Source organism: Anopheles stephensi, chromosome 2 (assembly GCF_013141755.1).
Source record: "Anopheles stephensi strain Indian chromosome 2, UCI_ANSTEP_V1.0, whole genome shotgun sequence".
In the NCBI taxonomy this organism is placed as follows: domain Eukaryota; kingdom Metazoa; phylum Arthropoda; class Insecta; order Diptera; family Culicidae; genus Anopheles; species Anopheles stephensi.
The window spans coordinates 60,491,285-60,515,354 of record NC_050202.1 but is presented as its reverse complement, the minus strand read 5'-3'; the positions used below and the strand labels follow the sequence as shown (position 1 = coordinate 60,515,354).

General features: G+C 44.9%; 3 protein-coding genes and 1 pseudogene across 7 annotated transcripts; 1 reads left to right on the top strand and 3 right to left on the bottom strand.

Moving 5' to 3' along the window:
• Positions 1-1,087: 1,087 nt before the first annotated feature.
• Positions 1,088-2,291, bottom strand: LOC118506513 (annotated as a pseudogene).
• On the bottom strand, positions 1,630-23,950 carry LOC118506512 (D-aminoacyl-tRNA deacylase-like). 3 transcript variants are annotated; one of them, XM_036043740.1, is made up of 3 exons: positions 23,798-23,950; positions 23,639-23,733; positions 1,630-1,729 (listed from the first exon to the last, which is right to left on the bottom strand). In XM_036043740.1, the coding sequence occupies exons 1-3, from the start codon at positions 23,838-23,840 to the stop codon at positions 1,721-1,723; spliced, it is 147 nt and encodes a 48-aa protein (XP_035899633.1). In that variant the 5' UTR covers positions 23,841-23,950; the 3' UTR covers positions 1,630-1,720. The 3 variants fall into 3 exon arrangements, with proteins under 3 accessions (XP_035899633.1, XP_035899631.1, XP_035899632.1); XM_036043738.1 differs by lacking the exon at positions 1,630-1,729 and adding an exon at positions 22,831-23,566 and having other exon boundaries at positions 23,643-23,733; XM_036043739.1 differs by lacking the exon at positions 1,630-1,729 and adding an exon at positions 23,403-23,566.
• LOC118506511 (microtubule-associated protein Jupiter-like) lies at positions 3,122-8,754 on the bottom strand. Of its 3 annotated transcripts, XM_036043736.1 has the most exons (4): positions 8,442-8,754; positions 7,620-7,637; positions 5,351-5,467; positions 3,122-4,680 (listed from the first exon to the last, which is right to left on the bottom strand). In XM_036043736.1, exons 1-4 carry the CDS (start codon positions 8,737-8,739, stop codon positions 4,535-4,537), a joined length of 579 nt encoding a protein of 192 aa, XP_035899629.1. In that variant the 5' UTR covers positions 8,740-8,754; the 3' UTR covers positions 3,122-4,534. The 3 variants fall into 3 exon arrangements, with proteins under 3 accessions (XP_035899629.1, XP_035899630.1, XP_035899628.1); XM_036043737.1 differs by lacking the exon at positions 7,620-7,637; XM_036043735.1 differs by lacking the exons at positions 3,122-4,680; positions 5,351-5,467 and adding an exon at positions 5,474-6,088.
• Positions 14,210-21,963, top strand: LOC118506166 (endochitinase A-like). The gene is made up of 5 exons (XM_036042937.1): positions 14,210-14,229; positions 14,329-15,670; positions 16,191-16,211; positions 16,303-16,873; positions 17,055-21,963. The coding sequence occupies exons 1-5, from the start codon at positions 14,210-14,212 to the stop codon at positions 17,156-17,158; spliced, it is 2,058 nt and encodes a 685-aa protein (XP_035898830.1). The 3' UTR covers positions 17,159-21,963.
• Positions 23,951-24,070: the final 120 nt, after the last annotated feature.

The following is a 24,070-nucleotide window of genomic DNA, read 5'->3' as shown; positions in this document are numbered from 1 at the left end:
ACCAGTGTGGATGGAAGTGAATGGAAGAAAAATAAATTCGAAAATACAAACCGTTTGAGAATGTCGTTTCGTGGATTTTATATTGCTGATGACATTCATTTTAAACGGCAGCAACCCCCTTAGTATGTCGACCAATCGAAAGACCCGATTGCGCCATTAAATATCACAATCGGCAGGCAAAATATTAGTAGAAAAAGGGTGGAGCAAAGAAAGCCACTAGCAATCTCCCATAGTGCCAGAAAGAGATAACCGATACTAGCAGGCGCGTGAGTGTTACTACCACTACCTACTTGGATGCTCGCTCTCTCGGTAGTGCATGCACCAAAAAACCGGATCGGTTGAACGAGCGTGCGAGAGAGCGAGAGAGTGAGTGCGACAATACTTAACCGGCTGATAGTAAAATCCTGTTGCTGTGCGCACGAAAAACCGGATCGGCCGAACGAGTGAGAGCGACAATTCTGGATCCAGCTGGTAGTAAAGAGTATCCTCCTTTACGCATGCTCTCCTGTTATCGCGTGGACGAGAAAATCGCATCGGCCGAGAGCGATAATTCCGATCCGACTGGCAGAAAAATGGATCCTTCTCGTTGGATGCTCTCCTGTTACTTTTTGGGCGAAATTTTGGATCGGCCGAGAGAGACAATTCCGATCCGACTGGTAGAAAGATGCAACCTCCTTTTCGCATGCTCTCCTGGTATCAAGCGGACGAAAATTTGATTCGGCCGAGAGCGATAATTCTGAACCAGCTGGTAGAAAAATGTAGCCTCCTCGTTTGGATGCTCTCCTGTTACTTTGCGGACGAAAATTTGGAATCTTTTTTACGCGATCGCGATGCCGTTTCGATGCAAATGAGCGAAAACCGTCGGCGATCGGACCAGCGTTGTGATATGAAGTTTTTCTTAAAGTTAATGAACTTTTCGGGATTTATGAGTTCAGTTTATATAACTTTTATTGATATTTCAAAATTTGGATTTATTTTAATGAAATTTGTTTAAATTAAACGACTTTTTATAAATTTAACGGAAAATTTTCCCTCTTCAATGGTCCAACAATAGCACCAAAAACCATCATCAAATCATAAAATTTTGTTGAAAACAGCTACTTTTTTATTCTTTTTCATATTTTTCCAATAAAATAACTTAAGTGTAATGAGAAGATCCGCAAAACCTTACCTGTTTGTGATCTTCATTAAGTTTTGTTTTATTTCGCTTTATTCTGCACCGGAAGGGTTCTGTTTTTCGACAGCGCTTTCGACGCTATCCACAACCGGTGCTTTACTGCCGGCCGCCTTTGCTTTATGCTCTAGGGATCGTTGCAGCTTTAGGCGCTCCTGTTCGCTTTGGACAGGAGATTCAATTTCCAGCGTCACTGGTCCATCATTTTGAATGTGCACCTGCATCATGGCCCCAAACCGACCGTCCTGCACCCGCTGGGGAGAGTATTGCTCGCGAAGCCGATTCAGTAGCTCCCCGTAAAGCTGCTGAGCTGCCGGTCCCTGCATGGCACGGCTGAAATCTGGCCGATTGCCCTTCAACCGATGGTACAGCGTAAACTGACTGATGCACAGTATTTCCAGCTGACGATCTACGACCGATTCAGTCCACCGTTTACCACTGGATGGCTCATCGAACAGCCGTAAATTAAGTAGCTTCCGTGCGCTGCAAATCGACCGCAACGTTATTCAATTGTGAAAGGAAAGACAATGTGTCTGCTTTTTCTCTTTAGCATACCCACATCCACTCCACATCGTTTGCGTTATCATCGGAGTACGCACAGTCCGCGTCCTATCGAACTCACCAGCTCGTCACCAACTGCAAATGGATCGCGTGGTTTCGTTATGATTCGGGTATTAATATTGCTAAACATGGTACCTACCCATCACTTTCGCACAGGTAACGCGCTGGATTATGGCTTTCATCGCTAATTGTTGGTTAATATAGCGAAAAACGGTGTAAAATTGCTCCTTCCTGAAACGCACGTTCAACGATGCCGGTTTGTTTACATTGCCGCATGCGATGTGTCAAACTGTACCATTTCCGATCCGTCATTCGCAGCTGTCATTTTATTGCCCCGGTGAAAATACTAGATAAATGGAAAGAACGAACGGCACACAGCACCCAATGAGCAATTTTGAATAAAACCGTTACGCGGTCTAATATTTGTATTTCAAGACCGGGCATTTATTTTCGGCAAATTTAACTTACTTTTTTTTCTTTTATACTAACTTTTGTGTCAAATTATCTGTTTATACATTTTTCTCCATTAAAAATTCAATAATGCTTAAAAATCAAGTTAAAAAATAGACTCTACAGACGAAGTCTTACGTTTCGGACGTGCAGGCATCATAAACAGCGACTCAGGTTCGTGTTTTATTAAATTAAAATGTATTATTACAAAAGAGAAAAAAATCATTCCGTTATGTTCTTGTTGTTGTTTAGGAGATACATGTTCGCTTATATGGTGTCTATTCACGTGTGTATGTGTTGGTTGGTTGGTTGGTTCGTTGATTTAGGCACAAACCAATTCAAACATATCGGGCGTCCGCGCTCGCTAAACGAGATGCGCAGCACTTGCTCTTCCAATCCAATCCAATGGTGGTTCGGGTCAGTACTAATGAAACTGCATAAATGCAATAAAACATTTGAAAGTTAGCAAAAACAAAATGTGCACACACACTGTAGAATAGAAGGAGGAAAGATTTAATTTTACGAGGCAGATGAAAACAGACAGAAAGAGGCACAACAGTTATTACACAAAACAAACAGAAAGCAACACAAAATTTTATGCTCGTTTCCCTTGCGCTCCCCCATCCTCACTACCGCGCATTCCATTCTTTCTTTAATAGAGCTGATAATTTTATAAAAATTATAATAGCAAGCAAGATCAAATTCGAATGAAATACATCATCACCTATTCTTGAACTTTCCTACCACCCTGTGCGGGTGTGGGGAGATGAGAAAACGATTCCAACGGAGCGGGAACATTCGCGGGAAGCGCAAAACTACAACACGGGTAGGGGTGTGAAGAATGTGAGAAAAGTTCCAGAGACAAACTCATTCGGCTTTAAATCATTTAGATGCTCAAATATAAACTTCTCTTGAAAATGCACACACACAAACACATTCGTATGGGGAAAGGACGCTTTTTGTTTGATGTGGTTTCGAACGGTTTCGGTACAAGATTTAAGGCCAAATGGGGCAGGTTTCGAAGGTTTCGTGTTGAACGTGTTGATACACAATTTGGGAACCGAGAACAATTTTCCTACTGGCAACGATCGTTGCCGCTAGCTACTAGAATCGATGATGCAGCGCAGCAGTAGCAATATAGTAGTGTAATAGCGTTACTTTTTACACAGCTAACAAATTTTGCCCCATTTTCGATCGTTTTAATTTCTCGTTTCCTATTGCAATATTTGTTGTAATATTGAATTTGATTTTGTTTTTTTTTTCGTACGTTCATGCACACTATGCTCCTACACCACTATATCCACCCATACAATGTGTTGCGCACGTTCGCACAGTAACTATATGTATAACTCACATTGCTTTTTGATAAATATATGGATTTTGTGTTTCTGTGTGTACTGTATGCGTGTATCTCTCTAAAGATCGCGCCATCCTGATACTTTCCTCTTGCCTTTCCCGTACCTCCGGTCTCGATTAATTGATGCACTTTAGGACCAATGCAATTTCATCTCTCACTCACACACGCTGGTTTTTCCTCGGTGATTATTATAGGTATTCATTAATACAAAGAATTTATTACTGCATGTATATAGTGCCATTATTAGTTTCTTCTCTCGCCCGTTCGTTTTTCAACTCTTTGCATCAAACTTTCTTCCAAGTTTTTTGTTTCTTTTTTGTTTCGGCCCTCCCTATCTGGAAATCTCGTATGTTTCGGGGTTTGGTGTCCGTACGTACGCTATACGCTAGCAGCGGATCAGGGGGATCGGCTCATTTTACACAACTGTTTGCCAAACGTTCGTTCGATTCGATTATTGTTCGATATATTTATAATTCTGTTTTTTCCCTCCTTTGCCTCGAAAGACTTGTAACTGTACGGAGGCATCGCTAAATAATTGCAACATATTACACTTTCACACAGAAAATGTTTCACACCATATATCCCCCGACACCGATACGCTCTTACTTTATTCTCTTTGCTTAGGGACCGAACAAGAGTCACACATTATCCGAACGAAGGCGGATATACCGCGCTTTCTTCACGTATCACGATCGTATAATAGTACTCGGTTTTATGATCAACATCATCATATACGCGATCGTCTGTGATCATCATTCGCTATTGGATGCTGGCGTGTGCTTGGATGGACCTGTGTGAAAATCTATCTCTGTGGATCTGTGTGCTTTCCACGAGGACGAATCAGTGATGGAGAGTAGTTGTTTGATTTACTTTCTGACGGATGTGGGATGTAGTTTGCTTCTGCTGGTTGATGATGTTGGGCTCTCAGCAGGTTATGGGGTTTGCGTTTTTGTTGTTGTTGTTGTAAAAGACCGCCAGCAAAAGGATGCTGTTTACCACAGACCGGACGAGAATCCACCGGGTGGAATGCGATTCTTATTGATAACATGGCCACCTCCGTTCAGCGACGGCACCGTTGTGTTGATTTCTGCTGCACCGTTCGATTTGCTGTACCCTTCACCAGTTACCGGATTGCCGTCTAGCGTAAGAGGAAGAAAAATACGGAGACAAAGTTAGTAAAAGTTGAACATTTACTTAAAAAAAGGGTTCATAAAAGACCAATTCTCCAATTTGGAGTTGGTCCTGACAAAAAAAAAAAATATCAGGATTGGAGAGCTTATCGTAGGGGAATACATTTAACCATTCTTCTCGTCGGAGTTGGTGTTGGAATGTCACGTGGACGTTGGCTGAAACGGTTCAATTCTATATGGGTAAGGTAAAATGCACATATATCTCCGCATACAAAACTGTGTTGTGCTTAAAGCAAACTTTAACCATGGAATCCACCATTTTGTTACCAAATGTTACAGCCATTTCACAGATTAGTTTATGCATGTGGTCCAGTATATGTTTGTTAGAAAATGGATATATGAATGGTTTAGTCACCATAAGAAAGAGTGCAACAGTGTTTAGGAAGGATGTGAGGAAAAGTGCGTTGAACACCCGCTGTTTGACACACACACACGCACAATCAGCAAAACACACAGCTCCCCTCTTCGGTGTTGTATTTATGTGCAATTTTGAAAGGAAGCTCTAGAGATCTAAGGAACAACGACGGTTCTTCCGTTTAGCTGGGATATTAAGGTTGCGATGAGGTTCTGGACATGGAGAGGTAGGTTGAGGAGGGAGGGGGGTACGGCACGATTTACCTCCTGCTCCACGTCTCGAGCTAAGCTTCCGTGGCTTGTCGGCGTAATCTTCGACTCCGTTGCCGGTAACTGGGTTCCGTTGCGCAAACCGTGGCGAGCGTGGTGACCTTGGCGATGCTAATTGAGCGGTGAAGGAAAAGCAGTTCAAGTTGAAGGTATGAAAAATGAAACAGGGTTAGTGAAAGCATAGAGTAACGCAAGCAAATAAAACAAAAGCACTAGTGTGTCACAACAAGTCACATCGTAACGTAAGAGAGAACGAAGGAGGATAAATGTAATGGTCCAATTGGGATCAAAGTTTTAAAAAGTTAAATGATTCGCATCATTCGCATGCTATTGTACTGAGCGCTACAACGATAAATAGGTAATGGAGGAATCGTCCTTGTTTTGCCCCCCCTCTGCAGATTCGTCGTCTCCTGCTACCTTTGCCATCGTTGCCGTTTAGTCCGACCGCATCGTCGTTATGTTCGGTCACGCTGATAATGATGTCATCACTGATGCAGAGATTAATGTTAGATGCATAGGTCGGATTCAGCGTTTCGCCACTCGGATAGAACTGCAGATGGCGTCGGGGCGATAGGGGCGGTACCAGGCCGACCGTCGAATCGAACGGCGCCCATATGCCACCAGGACCCGCCATCGATTGCATGCTGTGCTGTTGATGCTGCGGCTGCTGCTGCTGCATATGTGACCGGGTGGACGAGTAGGCCGAATCCGGTGATGCATCTTCATCATTACCTTGCGTTGCGTTTCGTCATTGGAAGTAAACGTAGGTTGTTGTTGCAGGGCGTAGTAGTAGAAGCGTTGTTTTAGTAGCGAGGATGAGGTAGATTAAAGGGATGCGTACAGAACAGAGATAGCACACCGGAACGCATACACGAACGCGGCGAGGGTGATGAACGATCGATCATCGCGTAAGAGATGTGCCATAATTACGGGTACATTACACACAGATACACAAACATACACACACACAAGCGCATTCCAGATAGAGGATGTCGGGTTAAGCCATTATAGGGAAAAGAGAGATCAGAAAAGAAACATTCGATTCCATCAGAAGACTTGGAGCATATACGAGCCAACAACAGTACTACTACTTTACGTGCAGCAGATGATAAGCTTTGCGGAACCGAAATTGGTGAGATCTTCCCGCATTCCCAGGTGCAGCAGAATGCGCTAAGCCGCTTTCACAACTTCCACTACTCGGTGATGATTGGGGTGTGGGTCTCACGCTAATGAGCTGTGCTTGATCTTACAAGCCTAATGTCATCACGCTTTACAGACACAGAGGTCCGTGATGGCGTAATGGCGCGAAATTAATGTACAATGAGTTGCGAATTGTAACAGGAAGACGACACTGTACCTAATGTACCTCTTTTTTTTTTCAAGCGTTGACACAACAAAGTCAACGTTGCGCGGAAGAACATATTTCTTTGCTACAACCTATCATGTACCCCCTTCTAGAAGGTATAATCTGGATCCAAGAACTAATTGCCGCCTCCAGTATAAACCCATCAACCGGTGAGGATTCTCGTCTCCACGCGAGATCGTTTGTGTGCTGGAAACTAGATCTCCCATGGAGAAGAGAGAGAACAAAAAATCCGCTGAAGAGTTTCCAGGTCTAGGAAGTCACGAATTGGATGAAGGTGAACCTTGATTATGGGGGTGTCTTAAGATTGGTTCCCATTTTTTCCGTTGGCCTAGCTGCTGCCGCCGGTGCTGCCGACTCTATCTACAAAGGGTGCACCTGAGCGGAAAATGAAGCTAATTTTGTTTATGTTTTACTCGTCACATCGTACGACGTGCTTCGAACGCGTATTTTGCTGGGGCAATTTACTGGAACCACACCGCCGTTCCCTGGTTTTCCAACTTCGGCTATGTGGAGGCAAAGGCAAAACTCATGCAAGGTGGATCATGAAAAGCAAATATTTACAATAATCACTAAGAGTATATGGAAGTATGGAAGCGTACAACAATTTTCCTTTAATGTTAAAGCCTTAAATAAAATGGCAACTCTTATCTATCCTTAAAGCAGATATGGATATAGAAAATGAAAACTAAACAGTCAAGAAACTCTAGCTTTTTGACATGTTTATGAATGTAATTTTGTCTCAACTAATGATAATGATGTGACCCGTGCCATTCGGGGGGTGGTTGTGACATTGGATTTTCCCAACGGTTCAAGCATCTAAATGAGGAAGCAAATTGTTGAAGGTAGAGTAGGGCGGGTAAAGGTGGTAACATAATTACCACTCCCTCATAAACTTACTTAATCTCCTCAGGAAAACTGCGTCAAAAGAAGCAAATCGAAGGAGAGAGAGAGAAAAAAACAATCACACACACACCAATAGCGGCGGTAAATCACAAAAGCGATGCATCATCATCCAAACAATAATCGTAGTCAATGTGCCCTCCCGTGGGTGACTCCCAAAAACCGGAAAACAAAAGGCTTGAGTCGGTGTTGTGCACAGGTAAATAACGAAACGGCGCCATTTGATGCGGAATGTCGTCAAGGTTTTCAGCGATAGCGCTCCGGTACACACTGCAGGAACACCCATCGACGGAGCGACTAATCGAAGGTGATGGCGAACCGGCCGTACACAGAAGCCACAGATCTGTCAGCGATCCGGAACCGTTGCACATGATCGAACAGTTTTGCATGGACACAATTGTCGTCACCACGGGACGGATCCGATACGCCCGCACCTCCCCACCTGAGGGTCTCCACAAACCGGACGTTATGATCCCACAGTAATTTTATTGGGTCATGTTGGAAGGAAGTTCCTGCAAGAGTGGCGCGTCAATCGATCACCGATCCGCCACAGTAACCTTCCAATCGAGCGTGAAGTTCATGTTCAAAAGCGGTATGTTGGTTTTTGCGTACCCTCCTGCCTTTTCCCGGGATGGGTGCAAAATAATCTGGTCCCGCAACCCTCACAGAAAGCGTCACACATACACACGACAAACAAACAAACACAAAAACAAGTGCACAACTCAACTCAATACGTACAAAACTAGAGGTCCTTAACAACTTGAGGAGATATAGGGTGTGTCACGAGTGCGGACGAGAGTCTGATCCCCGCATACTTACTGTGGCTGGATCCATTGTCCGAGGAAGCCGACGAGATGTGTCCATTGCCATTGCTGTGTCCGTTGGTGTGATGTCCGTTCGCTGTGCCGTTACCGTTCTGGTGAGCGACTCCGTTCGATTTGCCGTTCTGGTGCGGCTTGCCACCATCGGTATGATCGCCACCGATCGGCAGATTGCTCTTCATGTGGTTCTTGGCCGGTGTGAACGGACGGTTCAGTTCGCCGAACAGGCGGTTGTGCGAATCCTGTCCCTGGGCGGCGCGACGTGGAGTTTCCGATCCTGGTGGACGAAGCAACATGTCTATGATTAGTTCTTCTTCTCTTATCAAGCTGATGCCATCATTCTACTGCGGTTTACAGCAACAGCAACTTATAGCCAGCGTCATGGAAGGTATGACCTCTCAAGTGATCACCACCAAGCAAAGACGCTACAAAATGGCATTTAACATCTCTGACTTGCTGGCTGTTAAGCTAAGAAGAAGAAAAGTTGCCTAACAAAAGTGCTATAAAATTGTCTCAACTTTTCCTTGTTGCATGTAAATGCATGTGTTATCTTATCTCTTTTCAAAGATTAAACACTACTAACGCACACATAAATGCCTCCAGTCCAGATTCGACCAGGAGGCCGAGTGGCGAAGAATAATTCACGCTCCATTATCACCTCTCGTAAAACACGGAACCTTCTTCCGGGGGGGTTTCTCGTTTATCTGCCCCATCACTCCCCCGATCTCTTTGAAGCATCCACAGCGCACAGCGTTGGTCCGAAAATTTACGACACATAATTCGTTACGGCGCACTTTTGTAATCCGTCATCCGGAGAGCAATGTTCTCGTTCTCTCGGTGTGGATTCTCGTTGTTTATTCAGTACCCGGAAGCCCGTGTGAAGCAGAGACCAGCAGTGGCTGGTCACTGATTTGCATTGGAAGCTGTGATTGTGATTGCCATAAAGCTAACCAGGCCGGAGGGGAGGGGAGGGTCAGCCAACATCAGTTGGAAGTGCAATTCATTACGCTAATGTGATGTGTTTCTGGTTCGGTAAGCGAGCAATACCACAAGAAACCATCCAGTCGGTTTCTTATAACGCATTGCCGTAAATCCACAATCATAATGATTAGTTTAGAGCGCGATTTAACATTATTTGCTCGCTTTCGTTTATCCTGCACATCTGCAATCTGCAACACAATCTTTATGATGACCCACGGATCCATTAGCGGCAACCCATCAGCTGTGTGCATTAAATTGTGTTAAGGTTAAACCCAACGGCTGTTTGCTCTTAATGTGGCTTATTATCGACCATGGTCAAGTGCAGGCGGATGTTGATGCGGAACAAGTTAGTGGGAAATCTCTTTATTTACATCCGCCAGCAGCAGCAGCAGCCTGTAAAAGCTCGTGCTTTTGATGAGCATTTCCGACGAATTGTCGCTCGCACAAGCTTGGACAAGGGTGGTGGTTCGCTACGGGATAGTCTTAGCGATACGCTACCGCGTAACTATAATGCTAAGTGCCGATTTATGGCAAAAAGACGGTTGTTGGGATGGTCATGGCTGATCTTTCACCATGGAACCACTTCTCTAGTATACCATTTTCGGGTGAATTTTCTCTCTCTCTCTCCCTTATTTATTTATTGCGCTATTCATCTTGGCTGATTTATTGCAGTCCATCTCTTCTCCATCTCTTCTGTTTGGTTTGTTTGTTTGTTTAGCTTTGTTGGGGGACACATTCACACGAATTTCATCTCTTTCTCACCGTTAAAGTGTGCTATCATCGATAAATTATCGTTGGTTTTACAAGCCCCCAGCCACTAAGCTAGTAAGCCAGGTGTCTTTCGGTTAAAAATAATTTCCGTAGCGTGACGCATTTTCCGCCGTCTTTTAAGTGCCTTATCAGAGCCTCGTTTTAAAAGCAACTAAAGACTAATCAATTCAGCCGTTGTTTACTATTGCAAAGGCGGGAGGGACTCTTTTCATACTACCTGACACCAGTCAGTCTCGCTATCCAACTATTCCCTCGAATCTGGCAGGAACCGACGTAGACACCATCCGCTAATCCAACTAAACAACAAACCCTTCGACAGTATGATGGTTCCGCTTAAAACACACACACACACACACACACACACACACACACACACACATACGCAGCGTTCTCAGTTCCGCACCAGTGATCGTGGTTTTTCGGTTGCATACCGTTAGTTAGAGCATGCCGAGCATGCGGACTTGGCGAGGGGCGGAAAACCATCCACCGAACCACCGAAGTCGTTAATTCCACTGATTATATTGTCTGGCGGGCTGGAATTGGGAGGATTAGGCCAGGGATTAGCACCCACTCGGAAGCGGCTTAGAACTAGATCGAATCGTTCCCTGAATCACGCGCGCGTGTGTGTGCCCGCTTTGCGATAGGCACAAGGTAAGAAAAAGGATAAACAAACACCAGGCGTCTCCATCGGAGGGGTTCGTTGGTTGACTGGTTGGTTTGGATGCTTGGTTAGTTGGGTGCCATCGTGTGTGCCTAACTAAGCCGCCACGCAACGATGACAGGTGTTTGGATGGTTTATCGCATCGTAAAAAAAAAAGCACGGGACGCGACCAACCAGTTGGTGGCTGTTGATTAGTTCTGCGATTTCGATGGGAAGGTTCACGCGTATATGTGCGTCCCCATCGTTTGCACACGTACGCCGCGGCCAGTCAATTGCAGACTGGCGGACAAGCGTCACAATCGGGCAGCTATAAAAGCGTTTCGCCCACAGTGTAACGTGGAAAAGAGCCATCCCAAAAGCCAATCCAATGGAATGTTGTTCCGGTCGTCGTCCGTGCGGTGGCTCGATCGGCACCATCCGTCGGAAAAGAGGAGCAGGGTACCGGTCGTCGCTGGTTGGTTGGGGTCGTAATTCGATTAAAGTGTTAATTGAATCTGTGGCGAGCCAATGTTTTTAATCGCATTATACACGTTGTCACCGAACACCCGGCGGTTGGCGAATGTTTTACGCGCTATTTTACACGTTTCGCTGGATTCGTCCCGCCATTTGCCCCCTCCCGCCATGAGGAGTGAAGGGTGAGTGTTCGTTCAATGCGCCAACATTGCCGAGGTTCGACCCCGGGCACGTACATGCACTAATGAAACTGCCTGGGGTTCGACCGGTGGACATTGGCCCCGACTTTAGCCAGCGGGTTTTCCACACCCAACAATACGCCCATTCGTTGTCATACGTTGTTTGTCATACTTTTCGCGGAAATTACGTGCCATTTCACTGCAGAAATTTGTTCTTCGCGCCGTTGATTATACCTGCAAAGATGACACAAATTATTTCGCTCCTCCTTATGGTCCAACGCCCTGCGGGAAGTGTCGCCTGCTACCTCTCAGCGGGAATATCGCATTAATCAATTCAAAGCAGCCGGGCAAAATATGTTAAACGGTAACAGAAAATTTGCCTTTGGTCGTGTGTTGCAAGCTGCAGGAAAACGAGCACCTCACGCCCTCTCGGTTGGAGGTAAAATTTAAAGCTTGGCGACACAACAAAAAAGCTCTTTGCAATTTAGTCTTTGGAGGAGATGAATTTCTTGGATGTTTCTTTCCTGTTTCTTTCCTGTTTCGACCATGGTGACGACCGGCTTCTTGGAAGTCACACTCATACACACACAGTCCCGCAGGACTTCACATTAGCCGGGAGAGTTGGGAGGTCTTGGAATGTCCAGGGAGCAACTGTTTCATTGTTCGTGGAAACCTCATCCGGGGGAAGCAAGATTTTTCATATTTCTTTAACGAAGGAGCGCGAAAGAGGAGACGGGTGTTTGTGTATGTGTGTGTATGCTTTTCTGGTCACGACATTCCATGGTGTGCAGAATTCAGTTAGGAGGAATTTATGCATTTTAACGACACCCTCAAACGGTTTTTTTTTCGTCCGGACATATCCGGCGCCCTAGACCGGAAGATGCTCAAAGCAGCTTTTTTTTCCCCCTTTTGGCAAATATTCTTCAACAAGCACCAGCAACACAGCCAGCCACAAAGCAATCGTCATCTTCCTTCTTTTATGTCCCTGTTCCCTGAAATGCGCGCTCGGTGTGAAAATGAGCTCCGTCAACACCGTCACCGTGGTGTCAACATTATCGTTTTACGATGAATTTTACACCCGGAAGTTGGTACGTGCGCTGCTAGCCCGCTGCACCACCAGCGTGTGTACTAAATGCGATTCGAATTTAATACAGCACCGCTCGGAAAGTGACATTATTGTCACATTTCATGGCGACACCCATAAATGGGTGGAAAATTGATAAATCGTGTTCGTCAGCTGACGGAGACAGTCCAGGATGGCTGCGTCATGCTGCAACGCTAGGAAGGAGAGACACAGAGAGAGAGATGTATGTGAGGATCAAACGGTTGTGGTTTTTGCCGCTTTATCACACAGTTGTACAGCGAGTGAGCTTTGTTCGAGGGGATTGAGGCACTCACAAAAAAGCTACTACAAAGCACGAGAGTTTGTACTATCGAACAGTTGCCTTAAAAAGGGATAAGCGACAAATTGGGGGTGGGTGTTGTCATGATGTCAACTTCGCGCGCCCGCTCGGTGAGCGATAGCTAACCTTTATTTATGTGTGCATTTTAAAGAAATATTTCAAGAAATACGATTCCCAGAGGACTTTGTTGGAACTTCCCTCGAACGTCAGGGAACTCTCTCTCTCTCTCCTTTGTATTCCGATCGCTGTCCTGACTGTTGCAACAGAAACTGTGAGCCACTTTTGGGCCAAAAACTTTCCCAGGATTTGGTGGTGCTTGAAAGATTTATTACACTGTGCTTCGGCTCGTGGAAAAATTTTCCCGCTACTCTTCCTGCACTAGAACTTGGTAGTTTATTTGGTTTTTTAAATTATGTTGTTGTTATTTTGGGGAAAACATAATTGCATGCTCCGACGTAAACTGTTGGAATTTGGAAAGTCAGGCAAATAATTTACACTGCAGGATAAATGAAAATCGTGACGCTTAGTGTCGACAAAATTCCCAGAATGAGAGGACTTGGTGACTTTGGAAGCTCCTAAGAGTCATCTCTTCTTCCTTGGCACTACAACCTTGAAAAGTATCTGCATGCCATTTCTGACATTCTGTAACTTATAATTGTACCCTTAGCTGGATAGTCAGTCTTGCGTAGGGGAAGGCAATCAGCATAGGATTTGAACCCCAGTCCTGTCGTATGAAGACCAGCGCCGCTATCGCCTCGGCTCCTGGACCGATGCGAAGAGTCAACGAATATTAAAATGGCGTTTTGTAACACTTAATTGCTCATTTTTGGATTTTCTACATTTTACATAAAGAGGACTAAACAATTGAAATGTATGTAAGCTTGAATTTCAATTCATAAGTAATATTTTTCTTAGCTAATATAGTTCACAGTCTCAGGCAAGTTATTATCCTGACCGACAAAAAGAAGCCGAGAATATGTTCCATATCGTTTTACAATCCAATTCCAAGCTGCAATTTCAAGCAATTGTTAATAAATCTTGGATATCGTTTAAAACTCGTCTCATTTGCAATAGCTCTCTCCCTCCCTCGACCGTCTTCGGCACGGATCAGTTCTGTACCGAGAACGATAAGTTTGCGTCGTTGCAACATTGGGAGCATATGGCGCGCTTTTAAACGCTCGTCCCTATCGCCATCACTATCCAATTCGTAATTGCTTTTTGCAACACATTGGCGCGATGCATCCCGTGTCTGCTTTTTGCCCTAAGAGACGGAGACGAAGAACCATCCCGTTCCATAGCCTAAGTGTAGCAACCTAACATGCAGCCACGACAGCAAGCGTAGAAACATTTCGCTAGAAACACCACCCGCAAAACCAATCGCAAACAATTAATTACTGTACGCTAACCGTGCTTGTCTTCATTTTCGTTCCATTGCAGATCGAGCGGCAAGACGGAACAGCAGCAGCACCATCATCATCAACAGCAGCAGCAGCAGCAGCACCATCAACAGCTGCACCATCAGCAATCTCAGAAGCATCAAGCGCAGACGAACCAGCAGACGCAAAACGTTGGCATCGTGCGGGGCATTGTCCAGCACCAGCAAAAGTTCAACCACGTTCAGCGCCATTCGCCCAGCTCGACGACGGTTACGCTGGCGAAGGGTGGCGTCTCCACCACGGTGACCACCACCAGTGACCACAGCACCAGCAGCAACAGTAGCACCAGCAGCAGTGTGAGCAGCACGGCCAGCTCGAGCTCGAACGCGTCCTCAAACAATACGAGCACGAGCAGCGGAATCGGCAGTAGCGGTGCATCCGCATCCAGTAGTGGCCATCATCATGCGACGCAACAGCAGCATCAGCCCTCACCAACGGGTCCGACAACGACGTCGCCATCCGCCGTGGAAGCAACGTACGCTAGCGTCATCAAGAAACCCAAATCACACGCAACGGCGCCAGCGACGTCGGCGGCAACGACCACGTCCAACAACAATGCCGGCGGTAACAATGTGGTCGGCGAATTTAATGCAGCTGATTTGCGCAGTTCGCTCGACCGCAAGGTAAACGGGCTCGTGTTTAGTAACGGGTTGAACGAGCGCGTAACGCATCCACCGTCATCGACGTCACCTTCGGGGGCCGGACCGCAGCAACCACCGGCCGCGACGAGCAGCGTTATCGTCGGCGCCACACTGAAACCCGACCATCATCTGCTGCTGCACCATCACCACCATCACGGTACGATGGGCCGGCACTATCACCACACGCAGCTACAGAATCTGCTCTGCACGGACAATCAGAACCAGCTGGACACGAGTAGCGTCAGCAGTATCAGCAGCTCGAGCGTCGGCGAGCGTGGCAACAACTCCAGCAACCATCCGTCCCTGCTGAACGGTAGTAGCTCCACGACCAATTCGCCCATCACGGGCATCTCCTCGAACGGGGCGCTCGTGCCTCCACCGTACCGGGATCCACCGCCGCCCCGGAACAGCCCGCTATCGCACACGCTTACCAGCCTCAGCAGTACCGGCAGTGGTACGGGGAGCAGCAGTACCCAGGGAAGGCGGCAGGAGACCGGCGGCAGTAACCTTACCGGTGGTTCATCGTCAGCATCTTCGACCGTGTCGTCGCTGGTGGTGGTAGGTGCCAGCGGGACGGAAGAGATACTGGTGGGTAGTGCCACGGACAGCAGTATACCGCACGTGACGGGATACCGGGAGCTGATGCAGCTGATCAAGTTACAGCGCGAGAAAATCAATACCCAGCAGGCGGACCTTTCGAAGGTAGGTTGTTTGGCGCGCCATTCTGGTTCGGTTATTAGTATCACTCCAAAAGATTAGTATCACCTCATCGAGTGTTGAGGCGCGCTAGTATGGAACGGGTTCTTAAGGAAATCGATCGAAAAGCGGGAAAAATCACCAAAAGAAAACAACACGTGGCGAGCTGTGCGCCATTGTGTTGTGTCGGGCATCCACTCCAAAATCCACTCCATGTTGTAGCCTCCATCGTGGTGGTCCCCCAGCTCCCGCCCAAAGACCGACGATAATGATGCGACAAGAACGAGACAATGACACTTGGAGCGTACTTCAGGATGCCTCTTTCGCGTCAAGTGCCTTTTGGCTTTCGATCCATTCCCCCGGTTCTCTGTACCGTGAAGCACTCTCCGCTGCGCAATCCTCGATGAGTGTTGTAATATCGCTTCTTTCCCCCGGTAGAGTGTCCTTATCCAATCGTACCACTACTACCCACCCACACACTTTGCTGGCCAATAATGTAATAACATTTATGCTTGTTTCCCCGCAGCAACTCAGATGTTCGATTGCGGTATCACAGCACATCCCGCTAGCAAGCGCGTAACGACAAAGACTAACGAAATTTCCCGCTTTTCTTGCCACATTCTCTTCTTCCGTTGCAGTACGATTCGGAGATCGTGTACCTGGAGACCCGGAGCCGTGAGCAGACCGATCAGCTCGATGCGATCACGCAGGAGATCAACAAAACGGAGCAACAGTACCGGCAGACGAGCGATCAGCTGCAGACGTACCAGTACGTGGAGGAGGAAAGCGAGCTCGTCCGGCAGCAGGAGAAAACGCTCAAGTCGGAGATTACCCTGCTGCGGTCGAAGCTGGCCAACTGTGAGACGGAGCTGCTGCAGTGCAAGAACAAGATCCGGCTGCTGATGGACGAAATCTTGGTGGAGCAGCGCAAGTATAGCCGACAGTACGATCCGAACCGACAACAGCTGTTGGAGCGGGCTCTAATGTGTGAAGTTGACAGGCTGCAGGTGGAGATCGACCTGGCGGTCCAGAGCGCGGACCAGGCGAACAAGGCGCACGAGAAGCTGAAGGGCGAGGTGACGCTGCTCGAGGGTGCGATCACGGACAAGAAGAAGCAGGTCGAGAAGCTGGTGCACGAGATGAAGGAGGTGAATCTGCAGAGTTTGGCGGTGGTACCGCCGGCGGACGAGGTGCGCCACTTGCTGGAAGGTGAGTCCGCCGACTGTAAGGATCAACCCTGTTTGTTTTGCACGCTTTTGTCGCATGAGTTCCTTCTGAAGCTTTCCCCCCCCCGCCAACTCCAAAATGCATACAGTAGCAATACTCGCTCGCGAAGTCAACAAAGCCTCGTTAATTTTTCATCCTTTTCCACCATTTTGTTTATTTTTAGTTGGTTCGGTAAAACCGGGCAGTACGCGACGCATGATTGGATCCCCGCGGCAGCTGGAAAATGCGGTTCCGACGAGCAAAAATCCGCACGGCGTTTGGGTTTGAGGAGGAGGAGGGCAGGGGTTGGCGCCAATGGTTTCTTCCTTCCTTGGGCCGCCAGATTGCCGCCGGATGCTTTTCGCCATTTTTTGCCCGGTGGCGGCAACGACCCAGGCAACAAGAACGGAGGCGGATATTATTCTTGTAATCAAAACGATATGGTAACCATTCTCAAAATGTGATAATTCGTTGGTAAGCGAGCGCAACAGTGCGCAGTACAGTGAAAGTCGGGAGGCAACAGAGCGTTTGAAGGAACGCTACCATTTAGACGAAAGCGAATGTAACTGAATGAACAAAAAAAACGGGCGCATAACAAACAATACACACACACGCGCGCATACCGGTGAAAACGGAAATAGCTTCCCGGGTTTGCCTTTGCTCCTCCCGTTTCGTTGTCTCCCCCACAGAAGGAACTTCCTGTGTGCCGTCGTTGGGAAGTATTTCCGGCAGCGAAAAGACTTACGAGTCAAACTGGAAAGCGAGAGGGAATAGAATATTTTGGGTCCAAAAATGAATGCCTCAACGATGTGCAAGATCACGTGCGATCGTATGAGTGGAAGGCACAAAGGATGTTCCTTCTGATAGAGGGGCGCTGTTAGGAAGACGAGAGAATTGTTAAATAAGAAAAAAGCTAGCTTTAAGACGCTTTATGGGCCGCTATCGCTATAAGCTGTTGATCCAGAGCATTAAGTTGTGTTATTGAACTACTCAAACAACCACCACAACAGTCGTATGCGACGCGGACTAAAGTTGTATAAGGTGTGGATGCCATTTTACTCGTAATCTCACTGCTCACGTGCTGAGTGTCGTTCGAATTGTTCGTTAATTCGAAATGAAAGCGCTTAACACACACTTCTTGCCTACTTCCTGTATCCGTATGTGTGTGTGTTTTTAAATTGTTTTTGTTTATATTTGTTATAAATTGTACCAATAGGCTCATTTTAACTTTTCTGCAAACTGCGACCTCTTGCCAACTACCCGGGGGATCGGGATACTCAGCGTAAACGGCACGAACTAGCAACATGCACCCCCTTCTTGTTCCATTGTGTTTTATTGCCATCAAGTGTTTCACAAACACACATACGCATGTGGCGCACACAAGCACACCAGGTTTGTGCCAGCTAAAAGGAGCGTATTAATGCACGGCGGAAACTCAGTTTTCCTGCTTTTAATCCCCGGGTCGCCCACACACACACACGCACGCATGGATTTCAGAACGGAACTGTGCAGTTTTCCATTCCAAAACATACACACACGCGCATACGTTTCCCATTTAAATAAAATCCACCAAATCCGCGAGCGCACGTGGTGGGGGCGATGCAGCTTTTGAAACAGCCTTCAAAAGGAATGCAGAAGTAAGCGATTGTTTTTAATTCATCGGTGCGAGTGTGTGAGGCCGTTCGTTGCCGTTTTTAAGCACTCCAAGCAGTTAAAGTTAGTGGAGGAAAAAAATGCAATATAAGCGATACCTAGATTTCATACTACACTACTTAACGTCTAGCTTAAGTGAAAATATGTTTTAGTTTTTTGTTTTAAAGGGGAGTTTAAAAGTTTTGCTTCGTGTGCTCATTTCCGCTCGGCTTTCGACACATCTAATGTGGTCCCATTGTGCGATACTTACTTAAAAGAGAAGAGGGTCCTTCTTACTTAAGCCAACAGACATGCCTTTTTTTTGGTTAGGACATGTTCAGCTGTTAATAGTAATAGTAAGCGGATCGGTTATAGTGAGTACTTAAGCGCAAAACAGGCGAACAGTGAACAAGAAATCAGCAACAAATCACACCAACAACAGCATTATCAAATGTTGAACCACGTAACTTAAACCACCTGTTAGGTTAGGAATAGTGCTTTGCCTGTTGCTCCTCGTTCCGTGTAGTTTTCTATCCTCCCGGAGGAACCGTTACTATATTGTAAATGGAATATTCAAACTTCATTTCGGTCAGGAAACGGTTTCAATATTTCGAACGATTTTTGGTTTTACATCTACCTTCTCATTCAGGCTCGATTGAAACACACATATCAACAGTATATAGTTTGAGAGACTTTTTGATAATTACTTTCCATTGCCTTTGAAGCAGTAAACTTAGTAAAGACACCCGTTTTGTGTACCTTAAACTTATCACAAAAAAAAAAAAACAAAACACATGTCGAAAAGCTATATCATGTAAATGAAACACCAAAAACAAAAACTAGCAAGCGAAACACATAATCAAGATGTCTAAATTATAATACAAAAACAAACCAAAACTGCAAAAAAAGAACAGATGAAGGCAGTGTACACCTGATGATGGAGCCGCCATACACTACACAACTCACAGAGGATAAGCGTGAAAAGCTTTCAAAGTGTGTGTGTGGGCAATTGCAGTCATTTGAAGTACTGCTGCACTGTGGTTGGAAAAAGCGCTGAAAAAAACAAAACGAAACGAAAGCGCAAAAGGACAGCATAAGGATAAACAAACTCTATATAAACAAGCGGGAGAAACTAACAAAACAACCACCCCAAAACCTGCTAACGAACCGTTTGGCTGCCTCAGCAAAGTTAAATCCGGGTTTCTCTGAAAAGGGTCCTTGACGGTGTTTTTTTTTTTCTTTCATTGCTGCCCTTTGCTTCACGCAATGCGCATGATGACGATACGGACTAGAAAGTCTAGCTAGGGCCAACCATAGATCGCTAGTTGATTCACACATTTCATCACACAACACAAAATACGGCTTTATAGAGCAAACAGGGCGCCATTTGCTGCAAAAATGTTGTTGAACGTTTGAAAAGTTTGAGACAATACTTTTACACTCACACACACACACACACACACACGGAAAACAAAATATGTGCGCGGAAAATGTTAAAAAAAACCCCTCAAAGTCTGAAGGAAAGTTGAAAGCCCTCTGCTTCTCTGCTACAAGAAGCATATGAGCACAGATGCGTGAACAACCATTTGAAAGCTTGTGAAAGTTTGGTTTTTTGTTGCCTTTTTTTTTGTTCTGGTTTGTATGCTTTTGCTGAGATTGTAGAAAAAAAGGAGAAGCGAATGTGTAAATTGGCTTTGGGTTGGTTAACCAAAAGAAAATTAAGAAGAGAAAAACAAATCAAAAACAACTGTTTCGAAGATGGGTTTATGCGCACTGCACATAAACACAAAGATGAATATATTTACGTACATATACATATACTATTCTCTATATATATACAACAGTGCAATAGCATTCTTCTACTATCTGTTTTATTTTTTACACACACACACGCAAAACACGTCTATTCTAACTTAAAGCCTATTTCGGACAAAGAAAAAAAATACAAAAAAACACAGAACGAGTTCAAAACTCACCACTATCGAATGCAGCACATCATACAGATAATTCTAAATAAGTAAATGGTAGAGCGAAAAACGAAATGGGAGGGGAAAAGGATAACAATGGAAGAGAACAATCTAAAGAGCTTAACAATATTGTAAAACAACAAAAGAAAGCAAAACAAGAAGAAAAAAAACACACACACAGATATACATATATACATACCAAACAAGGTGAAATGGCATTTAAAATAGAAAACACAAGAGGAAAGAAAACAAATCATAAAAGACGTAAAACAACACAGAAGAGGGATAATATAGCTATGAGTAAAATAAGTAACCTGAAAACCCCCTGGCGCTGAATTGAACTTTGTTAAAGTAGCTATGAGTTAAGGGAAGGAACAGAAGAAAAGGATAGAAAAGAAGAAAAAAAAACAAGAGTGTTAAAGAGAAAGATAGAGAGTGCGAATGAATTGATATAGAAGGTGCCTGCATGCTTGAATTGAACGCATGGATCAACGCAAGTAGCATTGTTAGCAGTTTTACCGTTTGATTTTGGATCATTTTTTGGCTTAAAATTTTATTTACAAAAACTGATTTATTTTTTTTAGTTAAAAACATGTTAAAAAAAGATTTGGATTCCAAAAATCATAATAAGGAATTGCGAAAGCGAAGAAGGGAAACGAATCTAAGATTGACGAAACACTTAACTGTTTATACATTTTGTGTGTGTGTGTGTGTGCTTGAAGAAGGTGATAAGAGCGCTTGAAAAGGTAAAATTGTAAAATGTTATACTTGAAAACAGAAAAAAACAGCAAATGAATTGAAAAAACAAAAACACAACACAAGCAAAGTGCTATTTGTTCTATTTGTATAATATTGAGGAAGAGCAAGAGTATGAAAGTAGGGAGAGGAAAAGAAATTGTAAAAAAGACATACATATAAAATAGAAGAAAAAAGACAACTGATAGCAGAGGAAGAAAACAAACCGAAACGAAAACGAATAAGTTTACTCTGTTTAAACGAAGTACGAATGAATTATTTGTTAATATTAAACCAACACGAATGCCCCTCTCGTTGCCTCATCACCTTGCACGTAGCTCCTCCCCCTTTAGTATGTAGTATTTTTTATAATAATTTTAAAATGTATTTTATTCCCACTTTTATAAAAGCCTCGTTTTTAGCCATTCCGCGATCTTTTTTTTTAATGTACTTAGTCGGTTTAAGTCCTGTTACTATTAAGTAGATGAATTTTGTCCTTATACTTGTGGCGGTGGCTTTTGCTCTAGCCTACTTAGCTCATTAGGAAATGGGAAAAGAGAAATGAGTATGTGTGTGTTTAACGCTCTTTTCTTCCCTTTTTTTGTAATGTTTTTTTCTTATTTTAATTTTACCCTTAGTTTCGTTTACGCTAAGTACGATTTATGTATAAGAAGCAATTATTATTGTTTGCAATATGAGACGAAACCAGTGTGGGTGGAAGTGAATGGAAGAAAAATAAATTCGAAAATACAAACCGTTTGAGAATGTCGTTTCGTGGATTTTATATTGCTGATGACATTCATTTTAAACGGCAGCAACCCCCTTAGTATGTCGACCAATCGAAAGACCCGATTGCGCCATTAAATATCACAATCGGCAGGCAAAATATTAGTAGAAAAAGGATGGAGCAAAGAAAGCCACTAGCAATCTCCCATAGTGCCAGAAAGAGATAACCGATACTAGCAGGCGCGTGTGTGTTACTACCACTACCTACTTGGATGCTCACTCTCTCGGTAGTGCATGCACCAAAAAACCGGATCGGTTGAACGAGCGTGCGAGAGAGCGAGAGAGTGAGTGCGACAATACTAAACCGGCTGATAGTAAAATCCTGTTGCTGTGCGCACGAAAAACCGGATCGGCCGAACGAGTAAGAGCGACAATTCTGGATCCAACTGGTAGTAAAGAGTATCCTCCTTTTCGCATGCTCTCCTGTTATCGCGTGGACGAAAAAATCGCATCGGCCGAGAGCGATGATTCCGATCCGACTGGTAGAAAAAATGTATCCTTCTCGTTGGATGCTCTCCTGTTACTTTTTGGGCGAAATTTTGGATCGGCCGAGAGAGACAATTCTGATCCGACTGGTAGAAAGATGCAACCTCCTTTTCGCGTGCTCTCCTGGTATCAAGCGGACGAAAATTTGGTTCGGTCGAGAGCGATAATTCTGAACCAGCTGGTAGAAAAATGTAGCCTCCTCGTTTGGATGCTCTCCTGTTACTTTGCGGACGAAAATTTGGAATCTTTTTTACGCGATCGTGATGCCGTTTCGATGCAAATGGGAGAAAACCGTCGGCGATCGGACCAGCGTTGTGATATGAAGTTTTTCTTAAAGTTAATGAACTTCTCGGGTTTGATGGGTTCAGTTTATAAAACTTTTATTGATATTTCAAAATTTGACTGAATTTTAATAAAATGTATATAAATTAATCGACTTTTTTATAAATTAACGGAGACTTTTCACTCTTCAATGGTCCAACAATAGCACCAAAAACCATCATCAAATCATAATTTTTTTTTGAAAACAGCTACTTTTTTATTCTTTTTCATATTTTTCCAATAAAATAACTTAAGTGTAATGAGAAGATCCGCAAAACCTTACCTGTTAGTGATCTTCATTAAATTTTGTTTTATTTCGCTTTATTCTGCACCGGAAGAGTTCTGTTTTTCGACAGCGCTTGCGACGCTATCCAACACCGGTGCTTTACTGCCGGCCGCTTTTGCTTTATGCTCTAGGGATCGTTGCAGCTTTAGGCGCTCCTGTTCGCTTTGGACAGGAGATTCAATTTCCAGCGTCACCGGTCCATCATTTTGAATGTGCACCTGCATCATGGCCCCAAACCGACCGTCCTGCACCCGCTGGGGAGAGTATTGCTCGCGAAGCCGATTCAGTAGCTCCCCGTACAGCTGCTGAGCTGCCGGTCCCTGCATGGCACGGCTGAAATCTGGCCGATTGCCCTTCAACCGATGGTACAGCGTAAACTGACTGATGCACAGTATTTCCAGCTGCCGATCTACGACCGATTCAGTCCACCGTTTACCGCTGGATGGCTCATCGAACAGTCGTAAATTAAGTAACTTCCGTGCGCTGCAAATCGACCGCCACGTTGTTCAATTGTGAAATGAAAGACAATGTGTCTGCTTTTTCTCTTTAGCATACCCACATCCACTCCACATCGTTTGCGTTATCATCGGAGGAAATGCCCACCAGTACGCACAGTCCGCGTCCTATCGAACTCACCAGCTCGTCGCCAACTGCAAATGGATCGCGTGGTTTCGTTATGATTCGGGTATTAATATTGCAAAACATGGTACCTACCCATCACTTTCGCACAGGTAACGCGCTGGATTATGGCTTTCATCGCTAATTGTTTGTTAAAATAGCGAAAAACGGTGTAAAGTTGCTCCTTCCTAAAACGCACGTTCCACGATGCCGGTTTGTTTACATTGCCGCACACAATGTGTCAAACTGTACCATTGCCCATCCGTCATTCGCAGCTGTCATTTTAATGCCCCGGTGAAAATACTAGATGAATGGAAAGAACGAACGGAACACAGCACCCAATGAGCAATTTTGAATAAAATCGTTACG